Genomic DNA, 16,396 nt, shown 5'->3' on the forward strand with positions numbered 1-16,396 from the left:
GCTCTGAGCTCGGACCTGATCTGTCGTCTCCGACACCACCGAAGAAGTCCAAGTTCTCCGAGGCTTCGATCGAGGGAACGTCCGAGAAGGAGCATGATTTGAGCACGGAAAAATTGGAGAGCGTGGAGAAGTTAACGAGTACGAGTTCCTTGCCGAAGAACACGATCGAATTGATACCAGGCAGCGAGTCGGAGACGAATCCTTTCCAGATCAGCGAGGAATCTTTGGACAGCACCAAGCAACTGATCCAAACTAACTTGGAGGGGCCGGCAAACGTGAAGGCTGGCTCCTCGAAGGAAGGACAGTTTGGTAGCTTTGAAACGATCATACAAATGAAGTACAGTGGTCAGGAAGAACTATCTGGTAGCTCTAGCAAGAGGTCAGAGTCGGATAGCGATGTACAAATTCAGACTTCCTTACTCGGCGAGGATGCATCGTATCAGGAATTGTCTTTGATCGGCAATGGAGCTTACGGTACCGTTTACAAGGCCAAAGACTTGAATACAGGACAAGTCGTAGCGCTAAAAAAAGTTAGGGTGCCGCTGACAGCAGATGGACTACCCACGTCTACGTTAAGAGAAATAGCTACCTTGAAACAGCTCGAAAGATTCGAGCATCCTCACATCGTAAGTCGTATAGACCGTGTGCTTGAGTGGCATTATATTAATATTTGCATTCACATTGTCTGTTATGCGCGCAGGTGAGACTGTTGGACGTTTGTCAAGGGAATTATCTACACTTGCCTTCCGCCGATGGGATGCCGGAGAGGCTAGATCGAGGGTTGACTTTATGGTTGGTGTTCGAACACGTAGAAAGGGATTTAGCGTCTTACATGTCCTCCTGTTCAGAGTCAGGTATCCCGTCTCATCTGCTGAAACAAATGTCGCAGGAGATACTGAAAGGAGTCGAATTTTTACACAGTCACAGGATCATTCACAGGGATTTGAAACCACAAAATCTATTGGTATCCCGAGAGGGGAGAATAAAAATCGCAGATTTTGGATTGGCGAAAACGTACGACTTTGAAATGAGATTGACTTCTGTGGTAGGTTGACACATTGTACAAACGGCGAACATTGTTGAAACGATACAGTGAGGTAAAAGAAAGCATTAAAGTAAGGTAACTGGATAATTTAACCGCAGCTAAATCAGTTTATTTTCTACTATAAATTAATTGCTATTATCAGTTCAACGATATTAATCGTCCCCTTTTTTTCATACAGATAAATCTATTTCCGAAAATGCGTCAGATTATTCGTTTCAGCCCCTGAAATTTGTAAATTTTCACTACTATTTCAATTTTATTACCTCGCTGTAATGCTTCCGTTTATATCTATGATTGTATATCCTAATCACTAAACCATTAAAATTATTGACAATTATAGGTCGTAACGCAGTGGTATCGCGCCCCGGAAGTCCTCCTGGGCTGTTCTTATGCCACCGCTGTTGACATTTGGTCCGTAGGATGCATATTAGCAGAATTGAGTATACTTGAACCTCTTTTCCCAGGTACAAGCGAAGGCGATCAACTCGATAGGATTTTCCGGTAAGTTATTGAAGATATCCGCCGTTTTTGTTTCGTATAAGAAAATAGTTTAAACTTAAATATATTTTAATTGTTCTACAGAACAATTGGAACTCCGGCGTATGAAGAATGGCCAGAAAATGTGTCCCTTAGTTGGACAGCTTTCCCTTATAGGGTACCAAAACCTCTTGAGTCAATAATACCTGATCTCAATGAACACGGATTAGATTTAATTAAAAGTATGCTTATGTTTGATCCTCATAGACGATTAACTGCAGCTCAGGCTCTCAGACATCGGTATTTCGCTGAAGATGACTCGTGATGATTATTATTTCTGAGTATTTTTTTGTTTTTGGTATCTTTAGTAATTTTTGAAACGTAGACTGACGTTGGTATATCCAAAAGTATGTAAGCGTATTATTTTTTTTAAGGACATCGTAGCATTTTGTTTTTAAGCGGATAGTATAGTTTATTACGAATATAGTACAATAGGGATTTTCGTAACTATATACGACTTATAAATATTCCTTTCTCATTTAGAAATTACAATTGCAAAATACGTTTACTACACTCTATAAAGCGTATCATCATCATATTTAAATCATACGACCATTAGCTAATTTCGAGAAATCGTCATAGTTTAATTATAATTATGTATCTAACGATAATATTGTTGACCTTATTTATTTAGGTAATATCTAAGAAGTATTTTTAATATTACTATTAGTTTCATAATATCTATGAATTCAATTATATCGACGTTCCATTTTTTGTAAGTAAAGTAGAAGATACTTTCTTGCAAAAATAAATGGGATTTACATATATCACGCGCACCAAAAATGATTTTGTGTAATAATTGACTAGGTGTGCCTTCCAAAGTCGTTGGAACGTTCACAACCTATGCCTTAATTTTCTATGTAATTAAACTTAACTGTAATTACGTACTATTAAGTAGCGTTATTCTTGTAAGACTGGGGCCTACTGACCCGTTAGATTTGTCGGAAAGACATAGGATCTCCCGTAAAAAAACCAGAAAGTACACTGCCATATGTATGTAAAGATAATAACGAATAGGAGTTAATAATGTATTTTATCTCTAGTATGTGTATAAATCTTAATATTAGGCGAATAATATATATATATATATATACATGATTATGCAGTTTGTAAAAATATGTGAAAGACGCATGAAAAGACTGTACAGTAAAATAAAGATTTTATAGTTTTATATATCGAAACTATTCTTAAACTGAAATTGTATTAAAAAAAAGAATAGTAATTGGTCGATAGTCTAATAATAGAATCTGTAAAAATATATGAAATATCTTTACTTAAATCCTTTTAATTGTGTTCATAAATATACGAATTTTCATTCAAATTTCGATTCAAATTTACCGCCACTTGTAATATCTGACATGGCGTGTTGGACATTGCCCTTCTTTTTATCGTAAACTATTCCCGATTATACTACTGATATACATAAACGCTAAATTAGTGAATTATTCCGGTGTGAACTCGAAAGAATAACGTGTTAAGCCTTTAAAGGTATTTTAAGTACTCTCGAAATGAGGCTGCTTTTAAATCTCGCTATAAATTCGTGTAAACGTCTACCATATTTCAATGCTAATCTATCACATCATACTCCATGCTGGAGAAAAATGGCGACCGAAGTTGAAAAAGCCCAAACTGCAGCTCCCTCAGAAGATACTATTTTCGGGAAGATATTGCGTAAAGAAATACCTTGTAATTTCATTTACGAGGATGATCAGGTAAATCGAATTAAATGATTGGAAGAATATTGTTCTGAAATATCAAATATTATATTTCTGTCATGAAAATTTAAGGTTATTTACTGGTTTGTATGTCTCCATAGCAATTAGTAATAGTTGTATGTATAATTAAGGTACATAATTTATTTTGTACTATATCATAACCGTAACATTAACGAATTAATTCAAATTCTCTATTTGTGAACTTACTGTATATAGATGCTTTCCTTAATTTCTTTCAGTATTTTTTAATTCTTTTTGAGAAGTGATACTATCTGTAAACGTTTAGAATCTTCGAAGCGTACTCTTACATAATTTACTTTGTCGTTAGAATTCTGCTAATGAAACAAATTTTTTAATGTGTTAGTGCGTTGCATTTCATGACATTAACGGCCAAGCACCGGTGCATTTCCTGGTGATTCCACGAAAACCAATTCCGCAACTTTCAACTGCCGAAGACGGGGACGAAGCTTTGCTGGGTCATTTAATGATAGTTGCTCGTAAGGTAGCGAAGCAACAGGGTCTCAATGACGGATTTCGTTTAGTCATCAACGATGGCAAGCATGGTGCACAATCGGTCTATCATTTGCATCTACATGTTCTTGGTGGTCGTCAAATGAAGTGGCCGCCTGGTTAAGGAATTTCGTTTCTCTTAATGTATCTAATATCTAATTATAATTTGGGATTATAAAAAGTATCTATTGTCATGATAATAATCTTTGACGCAACATTCTTCATGTTCTTGATGAATAAATAATATTATGCCCTTGTCAGCTTTAATTGTCTCAGTTTAACACGTTGATTGCCGCGCGTGTTTTCAATGAAATCTTCTTCAGGCCACGAGTGCCGCTGTACCAAGCGTATTCTGCTTGGTACTCCCACCGATATTTTAGATAACTTAAAATCTCTGTCCTAATTCGTTACAATATCGAAAAGAGAAATGGAAAACTTATTTCTTAGTGAGTCAAATAGCAGTGAAAAAGAAAACTTTTACGAGGCTTACACAAATTCGGATAGCAGCGATGAGAAAGAAATCAGAAATAAAAATAGAATTACATCGTCTGATTCTGATTGGGATATTGATAAGCGCTATCGTAGTGATACTGAATGTAATGACGATACTGTTGACAACATTTTATAAGAATTGGTCATTGAGGAATAAAGAAGAACTGATGATACCGAGGAAAGTACAATTCAATTTGGTGAGACAAACCCTTGTCTTCGACGGAATCAGCATAATATCGCCGTTCGAAAAAATGATTCCGCAAGCGCATGCAAACTATGTTATGCAAATAAAACAACAGCTTTCTGTCCAAATTGTCCCGACCAAACGCAGCTTTGTATAGACTGCTTCAAAGTTTTACATTCTAAATAATTTTCTTAATAAACCATTTTCGTATTACTTTTATGACAATTCAATAGTTTTATTACTTCCTGTGGAATATCTGTTCAAATATCCACGACGATGCTTCGCAAGTAGTCAAATAAGCGTCACCCGAATACGGGCGACTGATAAATAGAAGATACTTTCAAATAAAAAGTGCACCATTGAACAAAAACATTTTCATTAAAACATCAATAAAAAAATGAGAACAAATCTTGCATCTAATGATGCACTGTGTTAAAACACTGTGACGTCCTGAATGAAACATGTGGTTTCAGCGTGGCAGCCAAAATGGTACGGTCAAAATTTCACATTTTTACTTTTAAATAATTTTCAGATACAAAAATCTATTTTTTTTCATACACTTCATATACGAATTGTATATCGTTTTCTTCTTGAACGCCCTGAGGAATGTTAGGATCACTGAATCAATGAAAAAAGAAACAAATATGAAATAATTTCAAAGAAAATAAAAATAATTAAGTGTATGGTAAAATAAAATTATTCGGGATAGTTAAGAAAAATCATAAGAATACTTACTCTATCAAAACAAAATTATTAGGAATAGTTGGAAAAAAGGTATCACAGACAAAATGTTTTTTTATTCTTGTCAAATATAATCGGTGAAAATTCGGAGATTCCATTGCTGCCTGAAATTGCAATTAGATCTTTTCTATGAGACTGTTTGTATTAGACTGCGGATATTTATGCAAGTTAATATTTTTAAGAATGCAATTGAAGGAATAGGACCTAAGCAGAGATTTGTATAGATGTCGTACCTTGTATACGGAACTTCCACCTATTACCCATATGCCTTCGATTTGATCTTTTAATGTAGGTTTTTTAATCACTTCGAGAGCATGTGGAATACTTTTGCATACTATCGCATCGTCCCCATAATCTCTACATAGTTAATTATTCTTCATAAATTTAAAAAATTACTTTAATTTCAAATCGTTAATAAAAATGAGTCATCCTTACAAAGACTGTGACGTAAGTACTATGTTTATTCGATTTTTTAATGGTTTGTACTTCTTTGGAATACATTCCCACGTCCTTCGTCCCATTAAAACAACATTCTTTTTATTTGGGTCTTTCGTATTCGTTGTCATAGACGTAAAGAATGCCATTTCACTTCTATAAGGTAAGGAATAGATTATAATGTGCTACATTATTTGCATTTATAATGTAACTTTCATTGTTTCTTACTTAAGTCTCCATGGTAACGTTCCTTTTACACCAATACCCATCCCCTCACATGCTGCCGCAATTAAATTTAAGTTCATTTTCACTAACAACTCAAATTTTTGTAATACTTGTTTAATCAAGTAGCAAATGTGTCAATATATATTATTACTTCTTTCGTTGGGAAGTTATGTTTAAGAATAGTTATATTTAAGCGACACAACAAGTATAATCAGATACAATTATTTAACCGTTAAGATAAAGAATTAAAAAGATATAGAGGACAGCACAGTCTTCCTAACAAAGAGAGCTTAAATATATATTTAAAAAGTAAGAAATAAAGAGGAAGAAATCGGTGTATTTTATTTACATTATAAGTTATTTATTCTGTTTAATCATTATGTATAAATCATTTGTTTATTGCCCTGTAGTGGAAATCTTAGGATTCAGCTAAATTGCGGCAATTCGCCGCTAGATGGCAATTCAAGTATTAAAAGTTAGTAGTTCGTCACCTTCTTTTTGATAGATGGCAGCATAATCTATCTTAACCATTGAGTGGCATGCATGCGACATTTCAACTTGAGACGTGATAACCAAACTTTGCTCCTGAATAAGAGTATTCAGTTCTGACACGTTAAATTTGTAATATTAATTTGATTATTTGTGAAATTTCACAGTATAATAAGGTAAAAGATTATTACCATTATGTACTTTTACTTAAATTAGGTTATTGTTCTAATTTATGCATTTGATTATTTCACACGTTGTTCGTATTAATTTCGGTGTAGTCTTAAGTTTTGTGCGTAATAAGTCTCTTGTTGCATCATACATTTTAGTCATATTAAATTGTATGCTTAAACCATGTAATATTTTTGATAAGCTGAGTAACATTATCGATTCTGACATGAGAGAAACTTCGTAGGTTATGTTTTGTAAGAAAGCTTTTTTTTTTGTAATTTGATGCTCGAAACTCATTATCTCATTTCAAACCAATGTTTTCTCCTCTTTTATATTTTAATTTATATTATCACATTAAGATAAGCAAATTGCAATTTCATTGTTTATTTTAAGAATATTATATCTAATTGAGAATTCACTTTTAGAATGTCTGGCCGCGAAGGTGGTAAGAAAAAGCCCCTGAAGGCACCAAAGAAGGAATCAAAAGTATTGGATGAAGAAGATGTAGCATTCAAGCAAAAACAAAAGGAACAGCAGAAAGCGCTCGCTGAAGCTGCAAAGAAAGCAAGTCAAAGGGGTCCTCTTGTCACTGGTGGTATAAAGAAATCTGGCAAAAAGTGATGCAGTTAAGACTGAGAATAAATACAATTATCTTACACACCGTGTTCTTATCAAGACATGATTTTGATATTATCAACTAGTATACCATCTGGAACATGTTTCAGACTTCCAACTCTGAGAAATGGTTAAACATTTGTAAATAAAACATTTATGGATTAAATCATAGCAATATACACATTTCATAGGTATTTGCATTTTTAATATGTTATTGATATCACATTGAAACGCAGTTAAAACGATTTCATATACTTCTAAGTTTGTAATAGATCTACATAAGCGTTAAGTACTGATAGTTGTGAAATAATAAAAATTCTTTTTAAATAATCCTCTTTTTAAATATCTTTCTCTAAAGGAGAAAGATAGTTACAATTCCGCGATCGTTAATTTATTGTCATCGGTCAAATTTTGTACATTTTAATTGCTTAGTCCCAGATTTGATCTAAATCTAATTCAATTGCCAAATAACAAACCGTTAAATCAATTAACCTTGAGTTAAAATGCTGCCTTCAGAGATTTCAAACCCGCATAAATAATGCAGTCACGTGTGTTAAATTGATATTATCGTGCAATAACAATAAAATACGGTGTTAGAGAAGACACCATTAATCTGTTACAAACAATACATGCTAGTTATCTTTCTGATCACTTATTTCGTAAATGCGATACAAACATATGTCCATTGAAGAAACGTGAATTACAGCTGATTGCCATATGATCGACAGTGTCGACAACTTTCGTGAAAAAAATTTTTCGGCCATATTTCCTCTGCTTTCTTTCTTCCTCATACTATCAGCTTTCGATCAGAATAATCATTTGAAATAAATCTAAGAACTTCATTTTCGATACTTCGTTTAATTAAGAAGAATCGCTTGTACCCAAATACCTAACTAAACCTTCAAACAAGCTGAGAAAGTCTAAAATACATATGTCAATATCCTGCCTCCCAATTCTTTATTGACATATCATAAAACCTAATTGTCGTATCTTACAAAAGCTTAAAACACATTCTATAGTACGAATAAGGTTCCATAAGGTCCTGTGGCATTTAATAATACACGGTTTTTCAGGGAAATCCCGTGGTTTATAGGACGATTCGCTCATGAAAAGCTTTGCGGTGTTTCAGGCAGGCATCGGAGTGGCATCGCGAGAGCTTGCGATAGTTACTTTATTGGAAGTACGGTGGTAAACGTGGTGAATCGCGAAGAGCTGTCACTGGCTGGGTCAGTTGGCAACAGACCTTCGAGGTGGTCGTGAGTGCTTGCGTTGGTCGAGTCTCGCAGCCGTCAAACCTCTTTCGTCGAGTCTGCACGCAAAGGACGATCGAAAAGGTTCTCGCGTGTACCGTGACAGAGGGGCCAGAGCAGCGAGGGACGAATTCACGAGTGCGTCGGTAGTTCGGGAAAACCATGGAGCTCGTCAGGATCATTTGACCCACGGGAACGACTCCAGGCTCGGTGGATCGTGCTACCTCGCGTGATATTACAAATCGGTGAGTACATACGACCAATCTATGGCTCTCTTTCTCTTTCTCTAGAGTGACAGTTCGTTTCTGACGTTCCAATAGACAGAGATAGGAAATGTGTGTTTTCTTCTTCTCGTTCTACTATGTGCGTCACGTAAACGCTCTCTGTCATGGACGGTATGATGCATGTGTTGCGTATAACTACAAAGGGACACCATGTTATTCACCTGCATCACGTACCATATTGCGAACCTTGTGCTTTTTCTCTACCTCCTCCACCCCCAGAGGGTTGCGTTGTAACTACTAGCGAGATGATCGAGCGCGATTTCCTGGCTTGACATGTGTGAGTAACGCGGTGCTCGCATAAACGGCCCATTGTAGGTGTATTGTATCGCGTATTAAGAGGAAGAGAGAGCACGGTTAATGCGTATATCTAGTCTTCGCCACGCGTATATACATTGTCCATTGGGCTTTCTCGTGTTGAGAGATTACGAGCTTTCTTTCTGATCGAACGTCGTTAAGGTATTTAATTTACTTTGACTGATAAGCTAGGTAAATGTTAGACGCGTATATTTTGTGTTACAAGATTACTAGCTTTCTTTCTGATTGAACATCGTTAAGGTACTTAATTTATTATCTCCCATAAGTAGACTACAGATTCTTATGTAATATCATACTTTCGTGAATATAAGCGATAAAACAGAATCTAAACAACTATTCGTGTCATTTATTAAATGTAACAAGCATGCTATTTTTTTTTAACATTTCATGTAGTTTTGTACAGCACGCATATTCTATATACATTTGCACTTTTAAATTTCCTATAAACACATAAAAGTCCATGATCTACTGATAAGTTAGGTAAATGTTAGACACGTATACTTTGACTATTGGGATTTTTCGCGTTACAAGATTACAAGTTTTCTTTCTGATTGTATATGTATATAGTATATGTAATTTACGTAGACTGATAAGTTAGATAGATGTTATACGCAAGAATACATTAGGAAATGTACGCAAATGATTGAAAGATACCACACGGTAATTTTCCATTTAGAAATTTAGGGTCTTTGAGAAACTATTAAAATAGGCTGATGTAAAGTTGAAGCGTCGCGGTGTCATCGTTGCCTTGAATCTTTTTTTCATTCTAACGTCACGCTTTTCATCATTGTTTAGAAATGAGAATCTTATTTATTCGTTAATAGTTTAGTAATCTTGCGAACGATAGATATCAATGTACGAGTGTTTAACTTTTTCCATCGAACGTGCCAAATGAACGAGAATCGAGCCTTAAAAAAAACAAATTGATTAATTCCCCATTTTAGTAATTTTTTTATTTTCTTATATAAGCAGATGATTGATATTCAGTCGTCAAGGAACAAATGGCTTACTGTCGTAAATTATTAATAACCGTAGAATAGATATAAATTAATTTTAAGCTTCGGGGTAAATTTAAAAGAACAATATCTGTAACATCATCGATTTTCTATACTTTTCAAATTATGGCATTATAGGATCAACGTAGTTTTTTGTTTTCGTAAGACTGAATTATTTTACATGTTGAAATCATTCGAATATAACGAATACTCGTTCGAGTGTTCGCATCCAACACTTGCAAATTACACAACGCTCGTTACGAAAAACCATCCTTTAAATTCTTCGATCGAGAAGTGGAAAACATTGTTCGATCGATTCGTGACACGTTGCGAAATAATCGCTGCGACAAGCTTGTGACGCATTCGGATGCACATGTGGAAAATTAGAGGGTGAGCGGCGTGCCTCTACTTTAATATAACCCGATATAAATCATGAACGTGGACGAGATTAACTTTGACCTTCTGTTCCTTTTCGATCGGAGGGAGATCAGTGCCTCAAATCTTCCGTTTTCTTTATTAATTTCGATTACGGGTTGCGTCAATCTCTCGTTGCATCGAAACGCACGTGAATACTGGCCATTTAATAGATCTAACACGTGTCTTCGATACGTAAGATAGTTAGTACGTATTTTTCTCTTAATCTTACGTTGACTTTTATCCAGTTTTCGTAATTTGCACTGGCTGTGCTACGCGTCACGATGGTTCATTGCGTCAGATTTTTAATACGGTAATAAACATGTGTGGGTCTAGTCTGGTGTGTATAGTAAGGCAATTACGAAAGAAAACATACCTACGTACTGATATTTATTATAGTGTGATTGGAAATAATCCAGTCTTGATAATTACTCGGCTCGAAAGTTTCAATGTTGAAAATTTGAAAATGTAGATATTAAAAAGTTGGAACGTGTATATAACACGAGAATTTGAAAATTTGAAGAAAAGAGAGAAATTTGTCGCTGGAAATTTGTTAGTTTATCGAGTCCGGGGATTTGGATTGTTTTAAATATTTGAAATGTAAATATTTCATGATTTGAAAATTTAAATATTCACATCGAGGGATTAGGCATTCGGGCCACAAAGGATTTGTAAATGCGAATATTTGAAATTCGAAATTTCGAAATTTCTATGCTGAGGAATATTGAACATTCGGCCATTAGAGATGTCGAAAATCAATTGTTGGACAACGTAAATATTCAACAATTCAAAAACATGTATCCGTGTTTACAGGATTAAAGTCAGCCGATTTCGGGAGAGACAATTAAGATTGCGATAGTATGCCATTTAATCGTTCTCAGCGCGCTGATAAGCCGCAGCTTTTGCTTCTGATATAGCGGTTTAAAAGGAAGCGTAGTTACGTTCGATAAGGAAATGATGTAACGCACGCGTTTTTTCGTCTGCGGTACGTGTGTTTCGTCTCGGTTGCCTGCGTTCCAGGTGCATCAGTTTCTCGTTGCTAGTTTTGGCCTCGTCATCACGTTCGCGTACTCGCTACAAGTAACCTTGTGCAACTCTTTAACGATTCGCACCTACGCGAACGACTAAGTCGTAACAGTTGTGCAGAGCTTTTTTGCCATCGGAATAAAACCGAAGAATAGGATTTTTTTACTGTCGTTGAATGGATTCAACGAGCTTCCGCGTCAATTGACGCCAATCAGCCGCATTATTTTAAAGATTGCACGTAGGCATCACTTACGTCAGTTATTATTGATTTGATTTACTCCAAAAAAAGTTGCATCGTAAACAGTTTAACGGCCGTCGAATTATAAAAAGTCCGTTAACGATCAGTTTCTTTTACTTAATAATCATCGTTTTCTTTCACTTAATAACCATCACTTCCAGTTTTTCGTTCCATTATCCAAACGTACGTGTTCGCGTCAAGTATTTCGTAATCGCGTTTCACAAGCTCCGAACCAAGCCGACAATCTACAAATATTCGAGTTTATGATCGTTCGTTGACAACAATAATTTGTGATACGAATCATTTCCATGCACATAATACGCTATCAAAATTGATATCAAACGAAGGTCGAAGCTTTGTTACACGTTCATAGTCGAGCGCGGTTTATATACACGGGAACTCTTCTAAGTTTCGCTGGTTAATTATGAACAGAAATCAGAATGAATCGGAAGCCACGTATAGCACGGTGAGTTTCGCTCGGGATTAATTCAAATTCTGCGAAACGTAGCACCAACATACGCGAAGTTTCCGAAGGTAATTTAACACTTGTATAAAAAACACTTACGCATGTATGATATGTATTAATATAAAACATTTCGAAATTTCGTTAACATTGAAACGAGACACGATCGTCATGATTATATCGGTCAAATTTGGAATCAATCCGAGGATGTATAAAAATTTAAATACCTTTAATAAATACTTGCATCGAATACCTAATCGAAATTCCAAACGTTTCATACGACGCACCTAATCATCATCTTCATCTTCGTCGAACGTGTCTATGAGCGTTCGAATACTCTTGCGAGTTTCTACAAATTCTCTTCCCCTACACGTTGTGTTCCATCGATCACGTAGCAAGAAACCTTTTTTCCATCTAACAAACACTTGTAATATTGTTCGATAGAATTAATAAATTGCTTCGACGTGTATTTAAAGGTATTACGTAAAGACTATAACGCGTGACTGTGGCCAGAGGCTCGGTCGAAATTATCAGTCATCTCTTTCAATCTCGTTTAAATCCATCGCGTTCGCAAGTGCAACTAACTAGCCGACGTGGTCGTTTGCCAGTCTGTACGCAATGCGGTAACAGTGAAAACCCGGAAATCCTTTGCTCACACCTTTTAAATCTTAGTTTAGAGAACGACTCAACCACTTAGCCAGTGCTAATTCGGGCGTTCACTAGAATCGCTTCGGTTAAAAGGGTTAACGATAAACGTGCCAATATTCTCACTGCGTCGTAATTCGTGGTGTCGATATAAGTACCGATCCTAACGCATCTTCTATTCAATCCGGCGATAAATCGCCGGGCTACGACCGATGAAATTATACGATCTCGACCTCCTTCTTTCTCGCCCTCTTATCAAACGTGCACGTTCACGCCAGCAATGAGATTCGCATTAGCTTGGCGAATTGAAAATTCTTCCTCCCTGTCTCTCTGGCCCTGTCTTTGTCTCTCTCTCTCTCTCTCTCTCTCTCTCTCTCTCTTCTCTGTTCTGTTCTTCTCTTTTATTCAGGATATTTTTGCAAGTAGCTTGCAGATACGAATAAGTCGTTGAAATGTATATGCAGCTCTAACAGCTAGATAAGCCGAGAGCCGGCGGCGTAAACGAGCTGACCCACATTATCGAAGAACCGTTCGTACGAGCAGGATGTGTACGTGTTCAGTGAGCGTTCGTATGCACCGGAACACTCGTACGTTCTGTGACGACAGAATGCATCAATCGAGAAAGTCATCGCTGGCCCTTTTGCCTTTTCCCTGTTGTCGAACATGTACAGTGATTTTTACTGGTCGATAAGTTTTCAGCATTTAACCCTACACGAATATCTACGTCTCGACCTCGCTTCTTTTTCTTTCTAACAAGTAAACAGACTTTTTTTACCATTTATAGCCCGTAAGAGCTGGGAATAAGAAGACGCGATCGGATTTACAACGATTCGAAGAACGCGCCGAGGTAAACATACGGTGCTGTTAATGTCGCAATTATGTCGAAAATTAAATAGGAAAATTAAATAGAAAATAATTCTTTTTCTTAAATTGGACAATTTGCCTTTGTCTTTATCGATAATTATTCCATGGATTATCGGTGACAATGAAAACTTCCACTACAGCCGATTATCGCGTTTTCGTCATGCAGTCAGTGACTTGTATTTCTCAGCTTTTATCTCTCCACGTGTACCGAATTCGTAAAAACTTGTTTCCCGAAGACTAGCGTGCGTAGATGTGCAACGATTGAAGCGAACGCGTCAAGGACTATCCTACGTGCACGTTTCTTCGTATCTAATGAAATAATTACAGTATCGCAGTGTCTATCATATTTTTGCGATCCTACAACTAGCACGATGGTGACTCATCGGACTAATCGCGGCAAAGTCGTGAAGTTTCCTCGCGTGGCTCCACTTTCACGCGTGCAAGTAGCACATCCTTACTCTATCGTGCATCTTTGCGCTCTTTACCATTGCACCTACCATTACCTCAGCGTACTCTCGTCGCTCGATCATCAATTTCCCATCTACAAAACGAATTAGTAAAATGTATAGAAGACTGGAGTAACGTTCGATGCAGGCGAGTGAATTCTATTAGACGTTAGACGTTTCAGCGGTTTATTGTATCGTATGGAGAAATACGACTATATGGCAGCACACGCGACACACTTCGTTATTTATATCGATAAAATTTCACGTAATCTTAGTTTGTGGTTACCCGAGCTCCTATTTGAACAATCATCGAGTGGCATGAAAGTAACGATAACGCTTCACGACGCTAGTGTTATTTAAATTTAGCACAGCCTATATATCAAAATACACAATTTCAGAATAGCATATTTCAAAGTACATCACTTCGAAATATTTGTCTTTATATCGAAGTTTATGAAATTCTGCAATCCGGATCGTTGTCTATCTTACGACGAAGCATTCGATTAACTTGACGTTAACACTTACAAAATTCTACACTAAAATTCTCATCGTTATTTCTTTTGTTCGGCTAACTTTATACAGATTCTCATCCGATCGATCAAATTCTCAATTTTTGCTAACATCAGCGTCGATACATCGCACAAATTTTTCCATTTCTTCAACTCCGCCACGTATTTCGCGCGTTTTATTTTACCGCGACGCGTGCGTTACCCTCTTCTCGTAAACGATAGCTTGCAAAAAGAAATATCGCTCGTCTGTATCGAGCCTAGAAGATCGGCGAAACTACACACATCGAACGTACTCGTATTTCGTTTACTCGTCTCTATATCCGCAGGCAGTTTCGTAACTAATCGCTTCACGCTGCACCGTTGTCGTTGACAAGACATAATACCGCGGTGCCTTATGTAAGCTCGATACATGCGAGATAGAAGATAGCGGTGCACGTGTTATCTGAGAGACGAGACCGTTTACCGCAGCCTTGTTCGGGGACGATGCAGCCTGTGCAATTGCATTGCACCTTGGCCACGTCGCGATATCGCGCCTCTCTCGTACGAGTTCTGCTAGTCAAGGTTGATACGAAATGTCCATCTAGTTGGACGGAAATCTGCAGTTTCGAGGAAAACGTGGCTTGGCCAGCTGCTGCACGATTCGATTGTGAAACGGACCTGTTCTACCTTGTAATTGTTTCGTCGATCTTTACGCCTGTTTTTCACCGTTTCGGTACGCTGATAGCGCTTCAAATAACAGATGGAATCGATCTTATCGATCGAATGAATTTCTATTATTTCGTTTCACGAATTACGTTTTTAATCGTATGAGATACATACGCGAACGACCAAGCGGTGGAATAATATTTATAAGCTGTGCGAAGGCGACATTGTTGAAAGATAATACGCTACCGTTCGTAAGTATTTGAACATGTGGCTCGATTCGATCACAAAAGATTTACACGTTGTATGTTGGAAATCGTAAGAAAAGAGACCGTCTGTCTACGACTATCATCAAGTGGTCTACTAAATTTAAACCGAAAGAATGTATTTGCGTCGCATTCATTCCACGTTTATTTATAATGGAAGGCTGAGAGAGAAGAAAATTTGCACAAGTTCGCAGAAGTTTCGATTGTTGGAAAATCGAATGATATCGAAGCGAGAAGAGAGGCAGAGTTGATACTCGCGCGATTGCCTTACCTTCGTAGCCACGACGTTGGAAAACAGGACTCGATACCGTAAGTTTACTGAAAATAAATTGTCGATGAAACGATCGGCCTCTAATGAATTAAAGAATCTTTAGAAATTTTTCTTACAGGAAATAGGAAGTAAATGAGCGTTGCATGAATCACAGATATTACGGTTATCCTTCGCCACACCAACCACCGTTTCGATAACCATCGGTTTCGCTTGCTTTCACCGCGATTCTATTCGACCTGCTGTTGCGATAATTATCGTTAAATCGCAGATTCGTGAAAGTCGTGATAAATTGTTTGTCGTAATTGCAAGCCGGTATAGACGAGTAGTGGATTCGATTCGATCTTTCGAAATTCCCTCGAACTGTTTTTCGTGCGAGCGCGACTATTTGAGAAACAGGCGCGGTCTGACGCGCTTCGAAGCAAGAAAAAGAGAGAGAGACAGAGAGAAATTCGCGATAAATTTATTTCGAGAAACGGGAGAACGTTTTGTCGAGGATCGTACAAGAACCCTGGGTCGTCACCTTGAATTTTCTTGCGCGCCCGTCCAAAACAGCGCGGTTCATCGTCCTCCGTTTAGGATTCAACGCCCCCGCGTTGTTTTGACATAATTCGC

At 37.0% G+C, this 16,396-nt stretch overlaps 5 protein-coding genes across 18 annotated transcripts in view; 4 read left to right on the forward strand and 1 right to left on the reverse strand.

Moving 5' to 3' along the window:
• The window catches only part of LOC100740274 (cyclin-dependent kinase 4-like), a 26,787-nt gene extending 24,024 nt beyond the window's left edge, over window positions 1-2,763 (forward strand). For 13 of the 14 annotated variants that reach the window (XM_012393176.2, XM_024371901.2, XM_024371909.2 and 10 more), the window contains 4 exons: window positions 1-626; window positions 701-1,045; window positions 1,386-1,546; window positions 1,628-2,763. In XM_012393176.2, the coding sequence (XP_012248599.1) occupies window positions 1-626; window positions 701-1,045; window positions 1,386-1,546; window positions 1,628-1,847 (1,352 nt within the window). In that variant the 3' untranslated portion in view covers window positions 1,848-2,763. The remainder of the gene's footprint in view (window positions 627-700; window positions 1,046-1,385; window positions 1,547-1,627) is intronic. The other variant, XM_033324397.1, reaches the window with a different exon arrangement.
• A 155-nt stretch (window positions 2,764-2,918) lies between these two features.
• LOC105681837 (histidine triad nucleotide-binding protein 1) lies at window positions 2,919-4,067 on the forward strand. Its single transcript, XM_012393256.3, has 2 exons — window positions 2,919-3,294; window positions 3,662-4,067. The coding sequence occupies exons 1-2, from the start codon at window positions 3,091-3,093 to the stop codon at window positions 3,929-3,931; spliced, it is 474 nt and encodes a 157-aa protein (XP_012248679.1). The 5' UTR covers window positions 2,919-3,090; the 3' UTR covers window positions 3,932-4,067.
• A 941-nt stretch (window positions 4,068-5,008) lies between these two features.
• On the reverse strand, window positions 5,009-6,158 carry LOC100740397 (dihydrofolate reductase). The gene is made up of 5 exons (XM_003494392.4): window positions 5,888-6,158; window positions 5,660-5,815; window positions 5,458-5,581; window positions 5,219-5,328; window positions 5,009-5,101 (listed from the first exon to the last, which is right to left on the reverse strand). Exons 1-5 carry the CDS (start codon window positions 5,962-5,964, stop codon window positions 5,026-5,028), a joined length of 543 nt encoding a protein of 180 aa, XP_003494440.1. The 5' UTR covers window positions 5,965-6,158; the 3' UTR covers window positions 5,009-5,025.
• A 232-nt stretch (window positions 6,159-6,390) lies between these two features.
• Window positions 6,391-7,486, forward strand: LOC105681835 (translation machinery-associated protein 7 homolog). The gene is made up of 2 exons (XM_012393254.3): window positions 6,391-6,549; window positions 6,967-7,486. Exon 2 carries the CDS (start codon window positions 6,968-6,970, stop codon window positions 7,160-7,162), a length of 195 nt encoding a protein of 64 aa, XP_012248677.1. The 5' UTR covers window positions 6,391-6,549; window position 6,967; the 3' UTR covers window positions 7,163-7,486.
• Window positions 7,487-8,365: 879 nt separating this feature from the next.
• LOC100740517 (protein FAM214A) overlaps window positions 8,366-16,396 on the forward strand; it is a 44,706-nt gene continuing 36,675 nt past the window's right edge. Inside the window, exon 1 of the mRNA XM_012393083.3 lies at window positions 8,366-8,651. The gene's annotated coding sequence lies outside the window, so the exon portion shown is untranslated. The remainder of the gene's footprint in view (window positions 8,652-16,396) is intronic.

The sequence above is a fragment of the Bombus impatiens genome, unplaced genomic scaffold (assembly GCF_000188095.3).
Source record: "Bombus impatiens unplaced genomic scaffold, BIMP_2.2 scf_2222, whole genome shotgun sequence".
NCBI lineage: Eukaryota > Metazoa > Arthropoda > Insecta > Hymenoptera > Apidae > Bombus > Bombus impatiens.

What these genes read in the sequence shown, in the direction of transcription:
- LOC105681837 (XM_012393256.3), top strand. Translation starts at nt 3,091, where the DNA reads ATGAGGCTGCTTTTAAATCTCGCTATAAATTCGTGTAAACGTCTACCA. An exon ending in TCATTTACGAGGATGATCAG is followed by an intron (nt 3,295 to 3,661) that starts GTAAATCGAATT and finishes TTAATGTGTTAG; the next exon opens with TGCGTTGCATTTCATGACAT.
- LOC100740397 (XM_003494392.4), bottom strand. Translation starts at nt 5,964, where the DNA reads ATGAACTTAAATTTAATTGCGGCAGCATGTGAGGGGATGGGTATTGGT. An exon ending in ACGTTACCATGGAGACTTAA is followed by an intron (nt 5,816 to 5,887) that starts GTAAGAAACAAT and finishes CTTACCTTATAG; the next exon opens with AAGTGAAATGGCATTCTTTA. An exon ending in GTACTTACGTCACAGTCTTT is followed by an intron (nt 5,582 to 5,659) that starts GTAAGGATGACT and finishes TTAACTATGTAG; the next exon opens with AGATTATGGGGACGATGCGA.
- LOC105681835 (XM_012393254.3), top strand. Translation starts at nt 6,968, where the DNA reads ATGTCTGGCCGCGAAGGTGGTAAGAAAAAGCCCCTGAAGGCACCAAAG.